The 19,759-nt window shown below is 48.0% G+C and overlaps 10 protein-coding genes across 10 annotated transcripts; 4 read left to right on the forward strand and 6 right to left on the reverse strand.

Moving 5' to 3' along the window:
• Positions 1-507: 507 nt before the first annotated feature.
• On the forward strand, positions 508-918 carry BKA55DRAFT_687187 (uncharacterized protein; the record flags this gene model as incomplete). Its single annotated transcript, XM_046199029.1, has 1 exon — positions 508-918. One exon carries the CDS (start codon positions 508-510, stop codon positions 916-918), a length of 411 nt encoding a protein of 136 aa, XP_046051603.1.
• A 557-nt stretch (positions 919-1,475) lies between these two features.
• BKA55DRAFT_506225 (uncharacterized protein) lies at positions 1,476-2,551 on the forward strand (the record flags this gene model as incomplete). The annotated part of the gene is made up of 2 exons (XM_046187248.1): positions 1,476-1,807; positions 1,858-2,551. 2 exons carry the CDS (start codon positions 1,476-1,478, stop codon positions 2,549-2,551), a joined length of 1,026 nt encoding a protein of 341 aa, XP_046051604.1.
• Positions 2,552-2,712: 161 nt separating this feature from the next.
• On the reverse strand, positions 2,713-4,914 carry BKA55DRAFT_661706 (uncharacterized protein). The gene is made up of 6 exons (XM_046197587.1): positions 4,030-4,914; positions 3,625-3,708; positions 3,392-3,545; positions 3,228-3,338; positions 2,980-3,171; positions 2,713-2,925 (listed from the first exon to the last, which is right to left on the reverse strand). The coding sequence occupies exons 1-6, from the start codon at positions 4,782-4,784 to the stop codon at positions 2,842-2,844; spliced, it is 1,380 nt and encodes a 459-aa protein (XP_046051605.1). The 5' UTR covers positions 4,785-4,914; the 3' UTR covers positions 2,713-2,841.
• Positions 4,915-6,205: 1,291 nt separating this feature from the next.
• On the forward strand, positions 6,206-7,180 carry BKA55DRAFT_735769 (pectate lyase). The gene is made up of 3 exons (XM_046201304.1): positions 6,206-6,678; positions 6,725-6,867; positions 6,921-7,180. Exons 1-3 carry the CDS (start codon positions 6,225-6,227, stop codon positions 7,023-7,025), a joined length of 702 nt encoding a protein of 233 aa, XP_046051606.1. The 5' UTR covers positions 6,206-6,224; the 3' UTR covers positions 7,026-7,180.
• A 423-nt stretch (positions 7,181-7,603) lies between these two features.
• Positions 7,604-9,263, reverse strand: BKA55DRAFT_507147 (uncharacterized protein; the record flags this gene model as incomplete). The annotated part of the gene is made up of 6 exons (XM_046187323.1): positions 7,604-7,662; positions 7,723-7,855; positions 7,910-8,749; positions 8,796-8,894; positions 8,942-9,039; positions 9,089-9,263. The coding sequence occupies 6 exons, from the start codon at positions 9,261-9,263 to the stop codon at positions 7,604-7,606; spliced, it is 1,404 nt and encodes a 467-aa protein (XP_046051607.1).
• Positions 9,264-10,222: 959 nt separating this feature from the next.
• Positions 10,223-11,950, reverse strand: BKA55DRAFT_293832 (uncharacterized protein). The gene is made up of 3 exons (XM_046185561.1): positions 11,458-11,950; positions 11,202-11,410; positions 10,223-11,134 (listed from the first exon to the last, which is right to left on the reverse strand). Exons 1-3 carry the CDS (start codon positions 11,886-11,888, stop codon positions 10,323-10,325), a joined length of 1,452 nt encoding a protein of 483 aa, XP_046051608.1. The 5' UTR covers positions 11,889-11,950; the 3' UTR covers positions 10,223-10,322.
• A 431-nt stretch (positions 11,951-12,381) lies between these two features.
• On the reverse strand, positions 12,382-13,910 carry BKA55DRAFT_661709 (uncharacterized protein; the record flags this gene model as incomplete). The annotated part of the gene is made up of 3 exons (XM_046197588.1): positions 13,476-13,910; positions 12,806-13,427; positions 12,382-12,759 (listed from the first exon to the last, which is right to left on the reverse strand). The coding sequence occupies exons 1-3, from the start codon at positions 13,763-13,765 to the stop codon at positions 12,382-12,384; spliced, it is 1,290 nt and encodes a 429-aa protein (XP_046051609.1). The 5' UTR covers positions 13,766-13,910.
• A 253-nt stretch (positions 13,911-14,163) lies between these two features.
• BKA55DRAFT_561755 (uncharacterized protein) lies at positions 14,164-14,611 on the reverse strand. The gene has a single exon (XM_046192188.1). It carries the CDS (start codon positions 14,578-14,580, stop codon positions 14,326-14,328), a length of 255 nt encoding a protein of 84 aa, XP_046051610.1. The 5' UTR covers positions 14,581-14,611; the 3' UTR covers positions 14,164-14,325.
• An 847-nt stretch (positions 14,612-15,458) lies between these two features.
• On the forward strand, positions 15,459-17,753 carry BKA55DRAFT_561757 (uncharacterized protein). Its single transcript, XM_046192189.1, has one exon. It carries the CDS (start codon positions 15,525-15,527, stop codon positions 17,436-17,438), a length of 1,914 nt encoding a protein of 637 aa, XP_046051611.1. The 5' UTR covers positions 15,459-15,524; the 3' UTR covers positions 17,439-17,753.
• Positions 17,754-17,986: 233 nt separating this feature from the next.
• Positions 17,987-19,470, reverse strand: BKA55DRAFT_561760 (uncharacterized protein). Its single transcript, XM_046192190.1, has 4 exons — positions 19,319-19,470; positions 18,685-19,258; positions 18,546-18,632; positions 17,987-18,495 (listed from the first exon to the last, which is right to left on the reverse strand). Exons 1-4 carry the CDS (start codon positions 19,319-19,321, stop codon positions 18,227-18,229), a joined length of 933 nt encoding a protein of 310 aa, XP_046051612.1. The 5' UTR covers positions 19,322-19,470; the 3' UTR covers positions 17,987-18,226.
• Between the last annotated feature and the right edge of the window lie 289 nt (positions 19,471-19,759).

The raw sequence follows: 19,759 nt of genomic DNA on the forward strand, positions 1-19,759 counted from the left end.
GATATTCCTAAGCATTCCGCGCCCAACGATTTCCTATTGTGATTATGAACCAGCGCCCTAATCTAGACTCTGATACTGTCAAAGCCTGTCCGACCTGGCCGAGTTCTCCATAGTTTCATATGATGAACGGATTTAAAGCCGGAGCCAGACGGTTAAGTCCGTCTAAATCCCCGAAGTGCATCATACAGAACTCTTGGATGGTTGGTAATATTCGGAAGTATGTAGTTTCTTTTATTGAGAAATATGATGGTGAGCTGACATTACGCAGCTAAGTCGGCGACTTGGAAAGACCTCGGCATCTCGCCACAGCTGCATCTATTTGTAATCATCAGTTTACGATAGCATAAGAAGACTCAAAAAACAACTGAGTCGCTTTATATTTAAGACCGCAGAATCCGAAGTTTGGGTCAGTTACTATCAGCAACAGGATCTTCACTAAAACTCTCGTCATTCAAAATCATAGCGCAATCTCAAGACACCAACTCCAACCATCTTGCGTATCCTCTCATGGCGACCTCAACACCTATCTCTATTCTTACCATTTCCCTCTCCCGTCATCTTCACGACCGCGACATAAGCGAAAGCCTACAGGAACAATGGTCCGAGATCAAAGTGCCCTCATCGACAGCATCGCGCTTCACAAATCTCGGCTTTGACCTCGACGGCAACGGCGCCAACCTTGATGAACTTAAACTACAACTTAATGAGCGGGCTTGGGGCGGGATTATTGTTGGATGGTGTTCCCGCGGTAACATTGAGTTCACGGAGCTGTTCGAGGCAGTTGTGACTGTCTGCGTCGACTACATCGTTGAAAGGAAGAAGGGAGATGTTTCGCAAAAGGAACCTAAGCTGATCTTTTGTCGCGGGCCGGATGATCTCGTCAACGCGACGCTGCGTAACTTTCCAAGTGGTGAATGAAAATTGACGGAGTGGTTGTCAACTATTACAAGAATGCACCTAAATAGAGCGATAATAACTAATGCCTTTCTGATCCATAAATGATTATAGATTCTCTGTTCATGTGTTCCCAAGTTGCTGTTTGACAAAGCTCAGCTCATTCATTATGCCCCACGAGTTGTAGAAGGCCTTATCTACTGTCCAAAACGCACGCCAGAAAGCGATTCACAATCGCCCCTGACTACTTCATCCGGCTCATCCGGCTGGCGAACACGCTGTCGTATCATAATAAAGCAGGAGGTTTCATAGGGCGGAGGACCGATGGTGGGCCCTATAGTTGCAGTGCATGAATACGTTGATCTTACGCTGGCTATACGCAGCAATACGCCATGTTAAAGTGAGACTCATTCTATCATTCCAAATTACAGGAATATCTTCTGGGACACTGTTATGACGTTGGTCATGACGGTCTTTGATATATATATAAATACGGCGGTTCTCTGGTTGGAATAAACTTCATCAATCAACAACCACGTCTCCACAACCACTCCCATCTCCCATCCCACAAAACAACAACAATGAAGAGTCTCACCAATCTCCTCATTGGGCTTTCGGTTTTAGCACCGGCCCTCGCAACGCCCACCGGACTTGCGAAAAACTGTGTCCAGCTCCAGATCCCCGTGACGGCTTCAGCCAACAACACCCGTTACAATTCCGTCAAGGTTGAGAGCAACATCGATCTCGTAGACTATGTCTGGGACACTTCAACCTGGTCGCACGCAAACAGGAGTTCTGAAGTTCTTCCTGTTCATGGGACTTACTCCATCAACGCTCAACTCTGCATCCCGGGCGATGGCAAAAAGTCGGACATTTTGCAGATCGCCACACATGGTTTTGGCTTTGACAAGAGGTATGCTTAGTATGGTCACGGCGAATCGAGGGCTAATGGCTTGATGATAGATACTGGGATCCTGAGCTGAAGCCTGAAGAGTATTCCTATGTTGACGCTGCTCTTGCGAAGGGTTACTCTATCCTTACTTACGATCGTCTCGGAATCGGCAAATCCACCAAAGCCGACGGATACAATGCAGTACAACTGGGTCTTCAAGTCGGAATCCTAAAAGAACTAACTATTCTTGCTCGAAAAGGAAAGCTTCTGGAGTCATCCAAGGTTCTCGGCAAACGCCCTGAGAAGTCATTTTCCAGTTACAAGCCCAAGAAGGTAGTCCACATTGGACACTCTTTTGGATCCGCCACAACAGGTGGTCTCCTCTCCCTCCACGGCAATCTCAGCGACGGCGCTATCCTGACTGGTTTCCTTCCCAACAATCAAAATGGCAAAGTCGGGGCCAACGCCTTTGGCTTTGAGTTTGCGCGGCAGCACGATCCCAGGCGCTTCGGTGACCGATCTGGTGGATATGTTGTGCAAGCAAGTTTGAGCAATATTCAGCAGATATTCCTCAAGAAAGGATCTTTTGAAGTCGAGGCGCTTGAATATGCTGAGAGGAACAAGCAGACTGGTACAGTTGGAGAGTTGTTTTCGCGGGATGCTGCTCTTGGAAAGCCTGCTACTGAGTTCAAGGGTCCATTACAAGTAAGTCACCATTTCTTCTGCGACTGTAACGAGATCCCGGCTAACATGTTGACCCATTAGTACTTCATCGGCGAGAATGACTACCCTTTCTGCGATGGAGATTGTAACAACACTTATGACATGGAGACACTCAAAGGCCTGAACCCTGCAGCGTCCCATATCGGCGTACACTTGCAGCCTGGCACGGGTCATGGTCTCACCCTTTCTACTAATGCTACAGCGGGATATGAAGTTATGCTACAGTACTTGAGTTCTCAAGGCCTATAGGAGGTTTCGCGCAAGTCACTCGCAGGGATTGATGAGAAGGCCTTGCTATTCACTTCACTTTTAACTATGGTTTAGTAATGACCCTAGCCCTGCTTGACGTAGTCGACAATGTTGGGTCGAGCCTCGAAAGCAGTTCGGAACTTGACGATGGACTCGGGGAGTGTTTCCTATGTATCTCGTGTTAGATTTGCTATCACTCGCTTTAGAACTATAAAACATACCGGAAGGGTTCCTGTTCGAATGTCGTTATCGAGAGATACATAGACAGCAAAGTCTGCATAGCTGACGGTGTCTCCAAGTAGATATGGTCCCTCACGCTCAGCGTAGTATTGTCCGAGAAGCTCATAGTATGGAGGAGCGTCCTTCTCCTTGTACTCGGGATTGAGGCCCTTGAGATTGGCCACCCATTGAACCTGTTTACTCAGTCAGCTCCATGACGCAAAAGGGAATGGTAAGAGCGTAGACTTACTCTCCAGTCGACATAAATGTCTGATACGAGATCGACCAAGTACTTGTCGTCATTGGTTGTGCCATCATATGCGCCAAGCTCACGCGAGAGATATCGAAGGATGGGGACGTGCTAGCCAGCTCAAGTCAGTTTCAGCCATAACAGTCCGATGAATGGCAACTGACCCCAGTGAGGACTTTGCCCTTATACTCTACTGAAGGAAGTTGTCCAGTGCGAGTAAGGCCCTGCTTCTTCAACTTCTCCTTCGTCTCGCCCCAAGTGGCATCTCGGGCGTACAAGCGCTCTTCAAACTTGATACCCGCGTCGATCATAAACAGCCTGACCACAGAAATCAGTAAATACTCAACACGTATTCGTGACGACGTAGCGACAAAAGTCGTGTCGTTAGCATACTTACTTGACGACTTCACCGCGGCCAAGCTTGCCGATGGCGAGGTAGTGGTAGACAACTGAATCAGAGGCCGACATTGTTAGGACTGTGCTTTGTACAGTGTTTTGTTCACAGATAGAATGTTTCTAGAATGAACTTGTCAATTGAGTATGCTTCAGCTATTATACTGCGGGGTTTTCACTAGTCACTGCCCAAGCTTTGACAGCTGTGCTCCACCACGATGCCATATTTCCGATTCCGCGGATGTCGGCTGCGGTTTCGGCTAACGCATTCCGACACCGACAATTGAATCCCTCTCTATCTATCTATCTCTCCTAATACAATTCTTTTTAACAGTCGCGATCATATGTATGCAAGTGGTGATAATAATTCGTCGTGATGCCCCCGTGCGGTCTGTCAAAGATGTAACACCAATCTCCCGGATCGTCGGAAGCAGAGTAAGCTTGACATGACGGGTTGGCGAGACATATAGCCTTGCATGCATTGACTCCTGTGGCTTTTATCATGTCAATACGACCGTGAATAGCAATGCCCTGAACGCCACAGAGAGGTGTTGATTGGACGGGTTCAGAGCGGCAATGCTCCAATTCGGCTTTGAGGCGGGCTAGGCGGTGAAGGCAGTCGTCCTTTTTGTCAGCTAGCGTCTCTTCAAAAGGATCTTCAAAGTCGAAAGACTCGTTGTCTTCTTTGTCGCTGGTCTCAATTTTGGTCATATAATAGACGCCTTCTCGGGGAATATCTCGTCCATGAAGGCTGGACACAACACAGCGTTTTGACGGTGGATGGTAAGAGCATATGTCGACAGCGAGTGATTCGCAGATAGCTGCGCATTCACTATGCGACGAGACTTCATCGTATGTAACTCCCTGACGATACATGTTGCATTTTAGCTTGATGGTGTATCCAGAGGCGAGGACTTCGCGGTGTCCTTCAACGCATGACTTTGAAATATCCGGTCTGCCAGCCAATGGTCGCAAAACATGCCTAACAAATGATCTGATTGTGTCGAAAGGTAGATGCGAATGTGAAATGATGGGAAAAAAGATGACATGAGAGTAAAAGAGGATTGTCAAGCCACAGTTCAGAAGAGTGACGAGTAGTATGATCCGGATATACGGATGAACATGGTGAACAGGCGTTGAATTCATACGCAAGACTGCCATCATGTCAATACTTGGACTTGGGTAGCCCCGAAAGAATATCTTAAGGCGCTGGAACAGAAGGAGGGAATTACTTCTGGAATCGTTGACTCCGGGATCTCATCTCATTTTCATGTCGCTGGCAGCTGACTTTCCTTGGTCACACTGATGAAAGGTCTGGTGCAAGAGTCAGGCACTGGAATGTTGTGGCGTAAACCTGGCGCTGATTCGCCGAACAAGCTGTCGAGACCTGCCCAGATGATCCCAAACCGCGAATAAGATGGAGTGATGTAAGCCTCGTTATCAGGAATGCGGCAAACCGGGTAAGCGCTGCCTTTCTACATCAGATCTCTTCTTTTTAATGGGTAGTCAGTCTTCTTCACGTGCGTCTTCGGGCGTAGCCTTGACGCCATAGAGGAGCGTCCCGGGCGTTTGGTAGCGCGATCGAGGCATTCTTGGTCCGTCTTAGTGTGACTTATTCCCCGATTCAACACGCAACGATGACATTGTCGAAGTGAATTCCTCGGTACGGTCCGCTCCTGAGGCCAGCTTCTCGAGCACACTTGTCATATTCTGATCACAGACTTGTGAACGCAGAGATTCCATGGGCCGCACTACCATGGTCCATGGCTAGGTCCTGGGCTTGGTTAAGGGGCGCTCCGTGCGAGTATTTCCATGGCTTCGCATTTCCATCTCGTGTTCATGATTCGGTGAAAAGTCTACCGAGCATGATCTTCAGCCTTGGGCCCTCTCGAAGCATCACCGGAGCCAGTCTTCCGAGTCGTATCGGATGTCGCACGAGCTAGAAGAACAACAATTTCACCACCAATGATGGCCGCTGCCAATTCCGTGAATATGTTCCGCTCCAATGAAGTTATCAGATGATTCGAAACACTTAATGCATGCACTCCACATAATTACGGATATTAATTGTCATCTCGTCCGATCTGACCAACACAGCCTCTCCCATCTTCGGGCTTGATGTCTTGAAAGCGGTTAACTCATCCGGACCCGAAATAAGCTTAAGTATGGTACGCGCATCCCTAAACATCGACCAGGATCTCAGCTTTGACTAGCCTATCAGCGCTGGGTCGTCCGTCACCTAAGTGGAGGAAATAGCTTGTCCTGAAACAAGGAGCTGAGCACCTTATTTTATTTTTGTAAAGCGGATGATGGCATCCTCCCTGATTGACGGAGAGGAGATAAGAAAATAGGCGAATTAGAAATGGTGGGTGACTTGCTGAGAACCGCTTTGCTGGGTTGGCATGGATGTTGGGCGAATTGATCACGAACACCGGAGGACAGAGCGTGTATAAAAAGGATAGCGAGTTCCCCTTCAGTCATTCTTTCCTATCCATCTTGACTTGGCTTCTCTGCATTAACATTCGTTTCCATATTTGCCATTCGTCGTTACCGTTGACCGGCTTCTCTTCAACTCAGTACTCTCCAGTCTTAACAACCACCAAAATGCACGCCTCCAGCCTTCTCACGCTCCTCACCACCCTCCCCGCCGCGATGGCCTGCCTCGGCTACACCGGCGGCGTCCCCAAAGCCACCGGCACCAAATCCCTCAGCGCTCCTCAATACCTCAAGAAGGGCCAAGTCTTTGATGCCAAGTGGGTTCGCTACGACCGCGGCGTCAAGTGCTCTGGCCAGAGCGAAGGCGGCGAGAAAGACGCCGTGTTCGTTCTCGAAGACGGTGCTACTCTTCGTAACGTTGTCATTGGTGCCAACCAGAAGGAGGGTGTTCACTGTCTTGGTGCTTGTAACCTTGAGTTTGTCTGGTTTGAGGATGTTTGCGAGGATGCTATCTCTATTAAGGGTAGTGGAACTGCGAATATCATTGGTGGCGGTGCTTATAAGGCTGCTGATAAGGTTATTCAGCACAATGGATGCGGTCACGTCAACATTGTCAACTTCTGTAAGTCCAGTCCTTCAATTCCGTGGCTTCGTGCTAATATGTAAAGATGCCAACGACTACGGCAAGGTTTACCGATCTTGCGGTAACTGCAAGGGTAACTCCAAGTGCAAGCGATCCGTCCACATGGAGGGCGTCACTGCTGTCAACGGCGGTGAGCTTATCGGCATTAACACCAACCTCGGTGACAAGGTAAGTGATCGCAACGTGTCCACGAAATATGCCATACTGATCGTATCTGATAGGCTACCTACTCCAACAACTGTTACCCCAAGACCCAGTGCCAGGGCTACAACGGTTGCGACAAGGCCAACGGCGAATGTGAGCCTACCAAGGCTGGCAAGTGCTAGATTTCCATGTCGAGTTGATATTGCTCTGGCAGCAAGTGTGTATAGTCTTCTTTCTTTGGCTTTCTGGAACCTACGGCTGCTGATTGGTTACCATTTTCCATGCCATGTATATTATTAGTTTCTGGCAATTGCCCGTATATATATGGAAACGCCACAGTTGCCCTTTTTACTCAAGCCTTCTCAGTAATCCGTAGTCGTGGTCATCCTACAATACTATTAAGACAATACCTAACCGTGTTATGTCTAGACTAAAGATACACTGTGAAATGAAGTCTATAAGCAAGCAGACCTGATAACGGGCTTGGCATTTTACACCATGAAAGATTCGACGTAATTGAAATTCGAAATTGTGATTGACCAAATTGCATTATGGGAATATCGGATCAGTATCTCCACCCCAACTCCATCTCCATCTACTTGGCTTCGAAGTTATCCTATAAAACATCTCACAGTGGCTAGTACTCAACCAAGGACGCTAAGTACATACGACTCCTCCATAGTTGATTCACATCAGCTCTGAGGCGATTATCAGCAAGCGTGACTACTCCATCAGAATGCCGAGTCATGGTTTGCGCAGTTCATCGCTTGCACCAGGTCTGGTCGCTGTTGAGGAGAGGGCCAAGGTAAGACTCCGGGACTATTTCATAATACGTCAGTCTCAATTTCACGCAAATAATCAGGTATCAGGTTGACTTACTCTCGAGTCCGTTCTGGAAGCTACCGCAGAGCGTTCCCCAGGACTTGTCGTTGTCGCAGTTCTTCCACTGGGGCTCAGATCGAGACAGCGAAGGAGAGTCCTGGTAGTTCCACTCGCACCAGTTGTGAGTTGCCTAGGAAAATCGTTAGTGATTGTTGATAAAGCTCCCGATATATGGTAAACTTACAAGGCAGGTTACGCCAAGCTCCTTGCCGTTGAAAGTGGGCTCCTTGCCAGCACAGTCCTCAACCTTGAAGACATCAGCAAGAGTAGCCCAGCCCTCGTCGACGATAGCCTTGGTGAGCTCAATCTGGGTGTTTCGCCAGTCGTTGGGGTTGTGCAGAGCGTAGGTGTCGGCGCCATCGATCCACCACTGGTTGCAGTTACCAGCCGGGTCAAGGCCATCGCAGGAGATAGCGCCGCCAGTGTCCTTGGCGACAGTCATGGCGTTGAGACCGGTACTCTTGGACGAGACAATTCCATTGGCCTTGAGGGCGCTGGAAAGGATGAAGAGTTGAAGCTGTCGGTAAAGAGTATTGGCCTGGATGGTAAGGGAGGTGGTAACGCGCTGAGAGAATCCACCGTCCTGGCACGCAGCGATGAAAATAGTATGGTCACCCTGAACGAGCTTGACAGTCTCAAGAAGGTTATTCTGATAAGCCTCAACAAGCTTAGCAAGTCCAGAACCGATATCACCGAGCTGGATGAATCGATCGTTGGCAGTTTGAGTCTTTACCAATGTCTCACCGAGCTTGCCGGAGAGATCAAAAGCAGCACCGAGGCCAGCACGGATGAAACCAACAGCGACACCAGCATCACCAGGGACGAGACCAGTGAAGATGGAGACGATACCAAGAGTTGAACCGAGAATGTTCATGAGGCCGCTGGTGGGGGTGTTGGCTTCGACGGGAGGAGCAACCTTGGCGACGATGGCGTCGATGGTTTGACCGGCGAGGGAGGCGCCGTTGCTGAGAGCGCGGGAGTATTGGTTGAAGAATTGGTAGACGGTGTAGATGTTCCAGAGGGCCTGTTATGTGTGAGCTTGGTGAGATTGAGGGAGGTTGGTGACGTACGTAGAATTGTTGGTTGGAGTCATACTTTGAAACATCCTTGGTGTTGAAAGGAGGGCATGTATCGCTGGTGATCAAGTTGCAGGTAAGACCAGTGAATCCCTATTCCGTCAGCTAGTTATTTCTGTCATAGTATTTTGTCAGCTTACATTGAACTGAAGGTAGCACTGAGCGAAACCAAGTTCGTCGCAGTTGGCCTTGGTTCCATTCTCAACAACCCAGTCATTGATATACTTCTCCATGTCCACTACTCCCATTAGTTTCATTACTACCCCACACTATTATCTTTTACTCACAGGCCTTCCAGCATTCTGGCTTCAGACCAGTAGACGACGACGGAGAGCAGTCAACTCCCGGGTCAGCCGGAGCAGGTTCCGGACCGGTCCCATTATCCTGACGTTCAACCAACGGAATCGCAGAAACGACCGTGGAAAAAGAAAGTGATAGCAACGCCGTTGCAAGAAAAGACATGATTGCTCTAAACGAAAGAATAACTTCTCAAAAAATAAGAAAAGACTGTGAGTGACCAGCAGCGAAATGAATGTTACAAGATGGTCGATGGTTCAGACGAACTCAATCGGCTTACATCGCGAGGATATATAACAAAATCGTGGGTGCCGACATCTTACTCCAGAGATACTATAGTCGGCAGTTGAACTCTAATGAATTACCAAAACGTAACCGGAACACAAAACTCGCTCCAATAGTAGCAACAGGTTCGTCTTGTCATCCCATAGGGAGTAACCGGCTTGGCAGGGCTTCAGGTTGAAGGAGCTGAACTTTAACAACTGGGGAACTGGTCTTATCAGATTCGAAAAGGGAATATGCATGACGTTCACCAACCTTTTGAAACTATGGCCCCCTGTAGAGTTTCGAAATAGGTGCTTCGTATTTTGTAAGTACCCCTGTAACATCTCCAGATATGGGTTTTGCACGGATGATCGATTGCGGGTTGGAGTTTCACCCTTGTAACTCTATTGTCGGTCCGAGGATTAACCAAAGCATAAACTACAATTAAAGATGAATAAAGTTCATTGGCATTCTTTTTTCGGAAGGTCATTATGCTTATGGTGATACCGAATCTTTGTAATCGCCGGATTGATACAGAAAGAACATGACTCGTTGGTGGAAATATGAAACCGGCTACGGAGTCACCGTCAGGAACACCCTTGCTCGACGTCCCCACGTGCCACTGCAGATGGTATCATATTGGATGTGATACGCGCTATAAATGGGGTTTTTGGAAGCATCGCAATTTGATTCCGTTGACGATCTTGGCACGTTCCATGGTGGTAGGTTTGTTGATCTGCCGCGGTGATATAGAACGATAACGTCAGACGGAAAATCGTCATGTTAATTGTCTCCGCTTGGCAGGACTCAGTGGAGACGATGGAAGGTTGTTTCTGTTGGAAGTGATAGCGCCTTATCATTTTAACCACGCCGTCATATGATAGATTCGATGGTCTATCTATAACTACCGAGTTCCACTGCGCCATCGTTGCCCATAACTATCATCTGACTGTCAAGGTCCTATGAGAAATGCGGGACCCACGCTAACCAGTCCAAAGTGTCATAAGCACTCTCGGGCATTGACGACAGACAATAAAAGGTCAAAATCAGCACCACTAATCTCGACACAATGTAAGCTAGCAAACTCAACAAGCCCATCAATATGATTGTGTAGGAAAAGAATGCATTCTCGGGAAGAAAACGAAAGTATTTCTGCAATAGGTTGAATACCAAGGGTAATAGAGAAGTAAGAAGAGCACCGAGATTGGACCATCTCCAAAGCGATCTGATAACGAGCGACGGAAATTCCCAGTTCCAAGCAGCTAGATGAATAGCGAGAAATCCGGTAGATGTCAGGTATAGGGCGATGGAAGCGAGATTCAGCCTCAAAGGTTGAGACGCGGACGTCAGGTCTTTGTCGTAGTCTTCAAAATCTACCATGTCGTAGATGAGTGCGAGAAAGGTATCCAAAGGTAGATCCTTGACTCTCTTCTGGAGAAGCTTTTCGTCAGACATTACCAAGTCCTCCATAGATGGGATATTTGGACTTGGCATGCCTGTTCCTTGCGATGCAGTTCTCGCGACTACTCGCCTGGTTTCGACATCGAATGGCTTGTTCCACCAGAATATGTGCATTACAATGGCACAGAAGATGAAGGCCAACGTGGCCAACTCAAGTTGTGATATGGAATATCCTTGTACGCCTCGGGATATGCTTTGCACAACAAGCCACGTGCACTGGGTGATTGCGAATGCCTTGGTAATAAAATCGGCTTTACTGAGGTCCCTGATCTCTGACTCTGGCATTCTGAACATGTCAGGTGGGATATTTGCTATGAGAACGTCAGACGTTGGATCTGCTATGGTTGACTTGACAGCGTTTGAAATCAGGGAACCTACATAGAGATTGGACCATTTTGATCTGCCAGGTCTCACCATGACTCGATACCAAATCTTCCGAGTCTCTAGAAGCTGTACTCATCCGTTCATGTGACTGAACGCTCGTAGCTGACTCTTCCTCCGTGAGAGGCTGCTCGAGTGGGGCATCGTAAATGACAACACCTCCCATTTGAACATAAAATGCGTGCGCCATTGTATACTTCTGTGCACTAACCATTGTCAGATGGAGCTTTCCAATCCTTAACCGAAAACTAACATCTCACCAGGAAAAGCTCTTGTAAAAGAAGCCAATTGTCGCCGCGCCTCCATATACTGCATCGCAGCCATAGCGACTCCAAACTCAGGAGCAACCGCAATAAACGTCATCCACAGAATCTTGCGTCTCCATTTTCGGCGCAGAGGTGATTTAGGCCAGAACGAAATATCAGGAACGCCTTTGCAGATTTGCATCGTATGCCACTCACCCTTGATCTCTTGATGGGTCGGGATGTTGAGATGGACGCATTTCCAGGAACAGACTATGAAGATTGATAGACAGCTCCAGATAATACTCCAGGTGCTTCGCCGAGGTGCAGGTGATACCCATCCTACCATTGTGGTATTGTCTGCAGTGCTGTTGGATTGTGCCAGGACTGTGGCTGATGACATGGCACTGAGCATCAGCACGCGAGGACTAAACGAGATCATGGTGAAGGAGTTTGGTGTTTATGAGAAGATTCAGGTCTTGATTTGGCAGAGTTTTGTATTCTCTTCCGCTCATCAAGTCGTGCTGATCATCTCCCAGCCGCATTTTTAGCTCTTTGTGGCTGGACCCATTTTCAACTTGGATTGGTCGAATTTCATGACTTTGCCGCCAGCCTGAGTGCCAAGAAAGAATCCTTACTTGGAAGAAGCTGACATGGGCCAGTTAATCGAGGGCTTTCAAGCCACAAAGAGCTGCACGGTGTTTTATCATCGGTAAGAATCTAATTATATTTGTTGATGTAATGATAATTATCTACTGTAGACTGCGACGCGTCTCTCCAGTTTCTCAATATAATATATCTTCAGCCTCCCTGCCCACTATATCCACTACAATGGTATCTTTCTCAAGCTGAATGACTTTATATATCGACTCTGCTTTCTAACCAATGCAATTTTGCGTACCTGTTCAACCTCAACGAATTGAAGGTTGAACGAATCAAAGACGTGCTTTTGCCTTATCATTAGACTTGCGAGTCTTCCTAGTCCACGGCACAAAACCCGTCTTCTCATCAGGGAACGGAATATTTTGCAGAATCGGTCCGTCAGCAACCAAGGGAATAGTTCTGTAATCAGCAATGCCTTGCGCTTTCAGTGCGGGCTGATTAGCGCCGATGCAGAGCTCCAGGTTGAGTGCAGAGATATCATTCCATAACTTTGCAGCAGCCTCTCGCTCATACTGATATGTCACGAAGGCCTGACGAATATCGCGGTCTGATGGGTTAGGGCGGGAGTGAAGCAACCAGCTAAGGCCATTTACTAAAGCGATAGCGTCTTCGATGCCGCAGCATGCTCCTGCACCTCTAATGGGGTTCATCTGTCCGATGTTAGTTTATAATCAGTCAGCATGGTATGTCACTAACCTTGTGAGCAGCATCGCCGACAAGAACCATGCGTCCCCAATGCCACCACTGCAAAACACCCTCATCAAAGTTCGCACTACCCCCAGCGATCTTATTCCTCCATAAATCCCCAAACGTAATTCCCTCTCCGATCGGAACATTCATCCAAGGCTTCGCCGCCTCTTCAGCATCATTCTGCCCGAAGAAGGTTTTTGTTCTCGCAGTAGGAATGCGATGATACACAATGATCTGCGCCTCTTCCAGACCAGTAAATACCTGAACGTGAGAGCCATCTTGGTAAACGTTGATGTTTCTACCACGCTCTAGTTCTTTGGGGCAGAGAGCTTTGGCAAATACGCCTGCGTGGGGTGCTTGAAATGGATTGGGGTTTTCGTCGAAGAGGCCTTTTGGTGCTTTTGCTTTCATCTGATCGCGGACACTGCTCCAGACGCCGTCGCAGCCGATGACGATTGATCCGTCTTCTATAGTTCCGTCTGCAAACTCGACTGTTACGCCGTTGTCACGGTTTATGATATTAGTGAGCCGCTTATTTGTCTTGACGTGTTGATCCTTGTTTTCAAGCTTGCTCATCAACGCCGAGGCGAAATCAGCTCTGTTAAAGATACCCATAGGGTATCCGAACCTTTCGGTGGTCAGCATAGTATTCAGTAGCGAATAAAGTTTTGCTCACAATGTGCCGAGTTCTTCAAACCCTCTTGAGCGATGAATAACACCGCCGTCAATTGATCTGTGAACCGCTTCGACCATAGGCTGCGCGACAGCTTCCACAGCTTCGAGAAGGCCTAGTTGGTGGAATATCCGCATAATATGAGGCCATAAGAATAAACCATAAGCAGGATCAGGAGGAATTTGGGAGCGCTGTTCAACAAGCACGTAGTCGATGCCAGAGACCTGCAGCGCGTGAGCCAGGACCATACCAACTGGCCCAGCACCAACGACAATAACTTTGAAAGACTCCATGTTCGATTCCCAGTACCAAATAGAACCAGCTGGAAGGAGGAAATAAGAATGAAATAAGATTGAATCTGGGGAATATGTCAGATTGTTGTTATAATACCATGTCGCTAGGTCACGCTCAACAAAAAACGTTCCAATCAGAACGGAGTTTTTGCCTCCTGAATGATCGGACTTTAGCAATGTCCAACGGACTTTTTGTTAGCGCTGACGAGAGCGAGTGCGAGTTGAAATATCTCCGGTCCTGGTAAGCTGCTGCGTACCAGTTACGTCAAGTGGTGCATGTTTCATCACTCTACTCCGCCTGTTTCGGAATTGACACGCCATGTTTACCGAAAATGGTCTCAACTTGAGCATTGTTATCTGATCTTTTTAGTGACTTACCCTTGAGCAGACTTTATTGTGATGACTGTGTCGCAAAATGATTCCATTACCAGAAGAAAGATACTTGATCTATATAAAGCGTACTAAAGCTTATGCTTATGTTTCATCACATCTTATTTAGGTGAGTGTCGCACATGAATCTACTGGTATATACCTTGAGGCACGAAGTTGGCGTACACTTGCTAAGCAAGCTCAAGTTTTGCCATATCAACTTGCGAGGACCGAAACTGTACTACCTTTAATACCTCCTTACTTTCGACAGTATAGTTATTCCCTCCTTGAACTGGTGTAGCAGAAACAGAACCATCGAGAAGTTGGGCAGCAAAGTCGTCGCATTGAGCTCTCGTGATGGAAGCGTTAGCAAAGAAGTTAGTAATTTGGAACTCTGATAGATTGTCGTAGCTCTCCGGCCTGGCTGCGTATTTGGTGATGTCCATCTTGGTATGTTTGCTGAAAGATATGACGAAACTCATGAACTTGTAAACGTTGATGCCTAATTTCTATCATTCAGTATTAGGAGTCACGTGTGCGCATATCATGTCAGCAATAACGCGAAGGTACACTACTCAGCCAGTTAGACTGTAGAAGCGTGATAGTACCAAAGCCTTCGGCCTCAAGCTCCAATAGGACCAGCAGAAAGATCATTGCTTTTGATAAGTTGAAGTGCGAGGACATCGACTAGGTCCCTCCCGACGATGCATTTTGCCAGCTCAGTCATGCATTTCAAAGCCCTCCTGTCGCCCAAAATGGTCAATTGCCCCTCGCTAAAGTCATAGGGACTTAGAGAGAAAGCAGCTTGCTCGCCAACCTTATAGTCAATGTTGAACAGGTCTTGAATTTTGTATTGTTGGTTGTAGATCCTTGGTAATTGGAGGAGCTTTTGTGAGTGGGCGGTATACTTGTATTGGATATTTTATAAATGGCGGTAAAGTGTTTATTTTCCTACTACTTCCATCTCCGTTACGGGACGGTTGCTACGCTCCGTAATTATCAGGAGATGATATTCAGCTCAGAATTCACCATCATTCTCACAGTTGGAGATTGGCTCCATGTTTCAATGGACAGGGGTTTAGTGTAAGCCACTGCCCAGAGGGTTACAACGAGCCATAGCAACCTCTAATCGTGACATCAGAGGCTTGATGGCTTTCTCTTCGGCAAAACTTAGCTAGTGTCCTCAATTTTTTTACTACCCACGGAACGACCCTATTCTTTAACAGACCTTTGACCCATTTTTTCAAGTGCTGCTGAAAGGATGTTTTTTCCTTAATAGTGTGGTAACCATCAAGAAACAGTGCCAACAGCCTATGAGGTGGTGGCTCCGTTGAAAACCGGGGCTCCTCCTCCTCCTAGGTCGGGCTCTTATATAATAAAAGGATACGAAATGTTTTGCCATCGCTGCTATATACAAACTTGCAAATACATAATCCACATCATATTGCCTTTTTACTCATCTACAATGTGGAATGCACTTCTTCTGCTCGGCGCGACTATCCAGTTTGCGTTGGCCCAGGAGGGTGCTTTCAGCTGTGCCAAGTTCTGGCCAGGTGTCAAACCTGGAGATAGCTTCACCGTCGGCGGCCAATGTCGAATGCTAGAGGGTTACCCAAAGACCATTGGAAACACAAAAGTCAGCGTCATCTACACCGAGGACTGGAGCACCAGTGCCAAGCTCGTCGATTCCCTGCTGCACGAAGCCATCACCGAGAGTGTCGCCTACTATGGGAACTTCGCAACGGTCCCGGACCTCGTCATCATCCTCGGGGCTGCTCCGAACCCCAAAGCTTCTCTCGATGCGTCGTTTCCCATACCAAACGGCCCCTGCCAGATCAGGAGCTTTGAGTTTTGGGGCGCGGAACAGGCTCTCAAGATGGATCCGAAGGCCATGCAGGGCGTTGCCCACGAGATCTACCACTGCGTGCAGCAAGAGTTCAACGGAGGGCAGACCCCTCCTGTAGGCCCGTCACGGTGGGTGGTGGAGTCGTCGGCCGACTATTTTAGCAACCTCGTGTTCCCTCGAGTAAATGACGAGTGGAGCCGTGCCGTACATTACGACCCAGGGGTCCCCATCTGGAGGAATGAGTACAACGCCAACATATGGTTCCAGTCTCTCGAACCCTCGCACGACTTGACCTACATCCACCAGTTTGTCACGTCAACTGTTTTTACAAACAGTGAAAACGAAGAGCGGGCCCGCCTCGCCGCTTATGCCACATTTGCAGACGACTTTTTCGAATTTGCCAAATCCTTCACCATTGGTTCTATCGTAGATTCAGGCGGTGGAGATGTCCCGAGAATTAACACTCCTGACGATATTGGTATCATATGGTCTGTCGACGAGGATGCCACCGAGGGAACTGCCGTCTTGGAAACCTCCCCGTTTACCATAAGGGAGTTTTCAACGTCCTTCGATCCAGGCCAGAATATCAAGCTCTATGCGTCCACCACAGGGAACCAGCGACTGGCATGGAGGCTTGTAGATCCAAACACTTGGAATGCATTCCCTAGCGATGCATCAGGCGGTGGATCAGAAGGTGTCATCACTATTCCTTGTGCCTCGGGCCCAGTAGCGGTTTTTATACTCTTCACCTCGACCGAGGACAAAGACACAGACAAGGTTGAGATCAGCTTCGTCCAGGAATACGAAGACAAGGAATGCTGCAAGAGGCGCTCTGGAAAAGGGGCCGGTAAGAAAGAGTGCTCAACAACCACTGTCAAGCGTCCTCGCCCGACTCGACGTCCTCGTCCAGCGTCGACAGCCAAAGGCTCTTGCAAGGGCTCGAAGATTCCGATGGACTCATGTTTGAAAAAGTCTTGGAGTCTTGATATCCCAACGACTCGGAAATTTATGGAGGACATTCTAACAGCCATCCCACACGTTACCGTCAAGGATGTGCGGGTCAGCGGAACCGCCAAACTCGAGTTCCACGGCAAACAGGCCACGTTTACGTATGATGGCTTCACCGTCGCGTATGTTCAGACGCTGCTGGACAGGGACACACCGGTCAGCGTTGTGGTCAACGGGAAAGCGACTGGTGTCGTCTCCACGGCTTCAGGAGGAGACGGTTCTGGGACATTATGCCTTTCCTTCACCAAGGGGTCGGGGACTGCCGAGGCCAAGGTGCCGTCACTGGGCGTCGACACCAAATTTGATCTTGCACCTGGCGGAGGTTATTTCTCCAACGGCAAGGCCACGTATACCTGTCAAGGTGACAAAATGACACTCAAGCCTATTGGGTCTCCGAAGACCAAGAATGGTGTACCCAGCTGGGGCCCTTACTCGTACAATGCGAAATGACAGGGGGATACTTGATTCGTGAGTTATGTGCTTATCTTGGGCCGAGGCTGGATAGGGTTGGTTGAGTTGTAGGAGGCTGTAAGTGTCTCTCGGTTCACGAACGGAGTCCGCAAATAGCCCGCATTATCCATAGCGCCCCAGAGCTACGACTCTTGTGGCCGGAACTCCTAATATAGGGCAGCGGCCGGCTTACCATAATGGGCATAATTCTTGGACTGACTCATTCCGCTCTTAACGCGACAAGACTCTGGACGTATCGCGCCCTAAACCGCTTCTACAGCCAGCAGCTGGGGAGCGTCCTACAGCCAACTATAGGTTCACTACTAAGATCCAAAACACTGGCGCCATACTGTCAGATATCTTATTTCCAGAGCCCTATTATTAACAGTAACGCGGATCTGTAACGGTAATAACTGTCGCCCGAAAAGCCGCTTATGTAAGGCATTTATCTTATGCTGGACTGAATGTTCAGGTCCTGGCTACGTGCAATGGCCTGGTTTTCTTCGCTGATGATGCTGTTTTTGTAGAAAGCGATGCGTTGGACTAGTTTGGACCTGGAAGACTAATATTCTCAATTCTAGAATTAATGTATCACGTAAACTGTTTCCACCTATTATCATGCTTCGTCCTGGATTGGGACTTTGAATATCTTGGTATTAGGAAACGAAACTCAAGTGACGCGTGACCTGTCACGGACTGCCGCTTTTACGGCCTATTCTTCAGCCCCCCTCCGCGAATCATGAAACATACCCCTTTACACTCAACTAGTCGTAAGAGAAAATACGAATTCATTCCAGGCTTCCAATAGTCTGCTTTGGCATCAGTGGGGCTGGCGCCCAACCCGAACTCGGCATCATCTCGAGAGTTTTGTTTCTGACAGCCAAAAGCGCGGTAAAATCCTGTCTCTTAGTAGGCACATTTACCTGGATAGACTGGTTGCGAGCCTCATTATCCTCGATGGTCAAGTTCTGAGCAAACTCCATCCAGTCATCGCTTATGAATCCGTTTATTTGCAACGCTTGATCAAAGGTTTGGTTATTGGCAACGCGAATTGTACCTTGTTTAATATTAGTTTCCCAAATTATGTCCCCTTAGGACCTGGCTTACCGAGTTCTTGGTTGGATTGACTTTCATCCAAGCTATAAAATATGAGGCATTCATATTCCTCTTGCGTAAGGCGAATCATTCCATCATCTATGAAAGCTAGGTTAGCTGTCTCCCATGACAGAAGAGCCAGAATACGTACCGTCTGGGCTCTTGCCTTGAAGGACTTCAGCTATCTTTAACCCTTGTCCCTTGCCGAGTCTATGCTCAACAACTTGATTGACCTCATGAAGAACTGAACTGTCCAACATGTGAGTGCAACCCGGGTTCTCCTGCTTGTCCTGATCGTTTTGGACAACAAGACCAACATGAGCAACTTGAATATGAAGGATGAGCGTGGCTTTGAGAGTTGCTAGCTCCGTGACCATTCTATTGGCGTGCTCTAAATCTTCAGGGCCGGTCATGAAGTGGTGAGCAACGCGACGACACGAAGATCCTGTGCTGGACTTCTTTTTGACCTGTTGGACATGATTGTCTAGCTTTTCAGCATGCTTTAGCATATTTGCTAAGGCCTTGAGAACTCCTTTGGTTCTGATTTCTTTGATGGTTTGGACAAGTTCTATGACTTGAGCAATACTGGAGAGGTCATTGCAAATGAACTCTAGATCTTTCCTGCCATTTTTATGGATCTCTATGGCTGTAGAGACTCTTCGGATAAGTTTGAGCGATTGATCAATTGTGGCAGTAGCGGCTGCTACTGCTCCGATAGGGTCAATCTGTAAATACAACTGTGTTAGTCACAATGACAGACAAAGGTATTTGGATATGAAAATCACCATGGTGGAAGTATTGGTAAAGTGGATTTACTGCTAAGTGGCTAGGCAGATTGAAGGCAAAGGAATTCAGAAGAACGGGTCCGGGCCTATAGCCACTTCAAATTACAAACTCAGTACACTGATACGGCTAAAAAGCCCACAGAGGGAATTTCCGCCCTCCAGTAAGGCATGCATGCTGACTGGCATTGATTGCGGCCACGTTGGTTCTTCTTCCTAAGCCTCACACGAGTAAATACACCTTTTAATCAGCTGTTCATTTTTGCACTATCTGATTGGAAAGGAGAGGACACCCATTCGGCGGTAGGCTGTGACGTTTTTGGTAGAGGAGGGGTTATTTTGTCGTGGTCTAAGCAAAGCCCATGGGCTGTTTTCCAAAGCTACGTGTAAATGCAATGCAATGCAGTTCCGTCACATCGGGCAGCCAACCAGGCTGACTACTAT

Source organism: Fusarium redolens, assembly GCF_020744475.1.
Source record: "Fusarium redolens strain MPI-CAGE-AT-0023 chromosome Unknown BKA55scaffold_5, whole genome shotgun sequence".
Taxonomy (NCBI): Eukaryota; Fungi; Ascomycota; class Sordariomycetes; order Hypocreales; family Nectriaceae; genus Fusarium; species Fusarium redolens.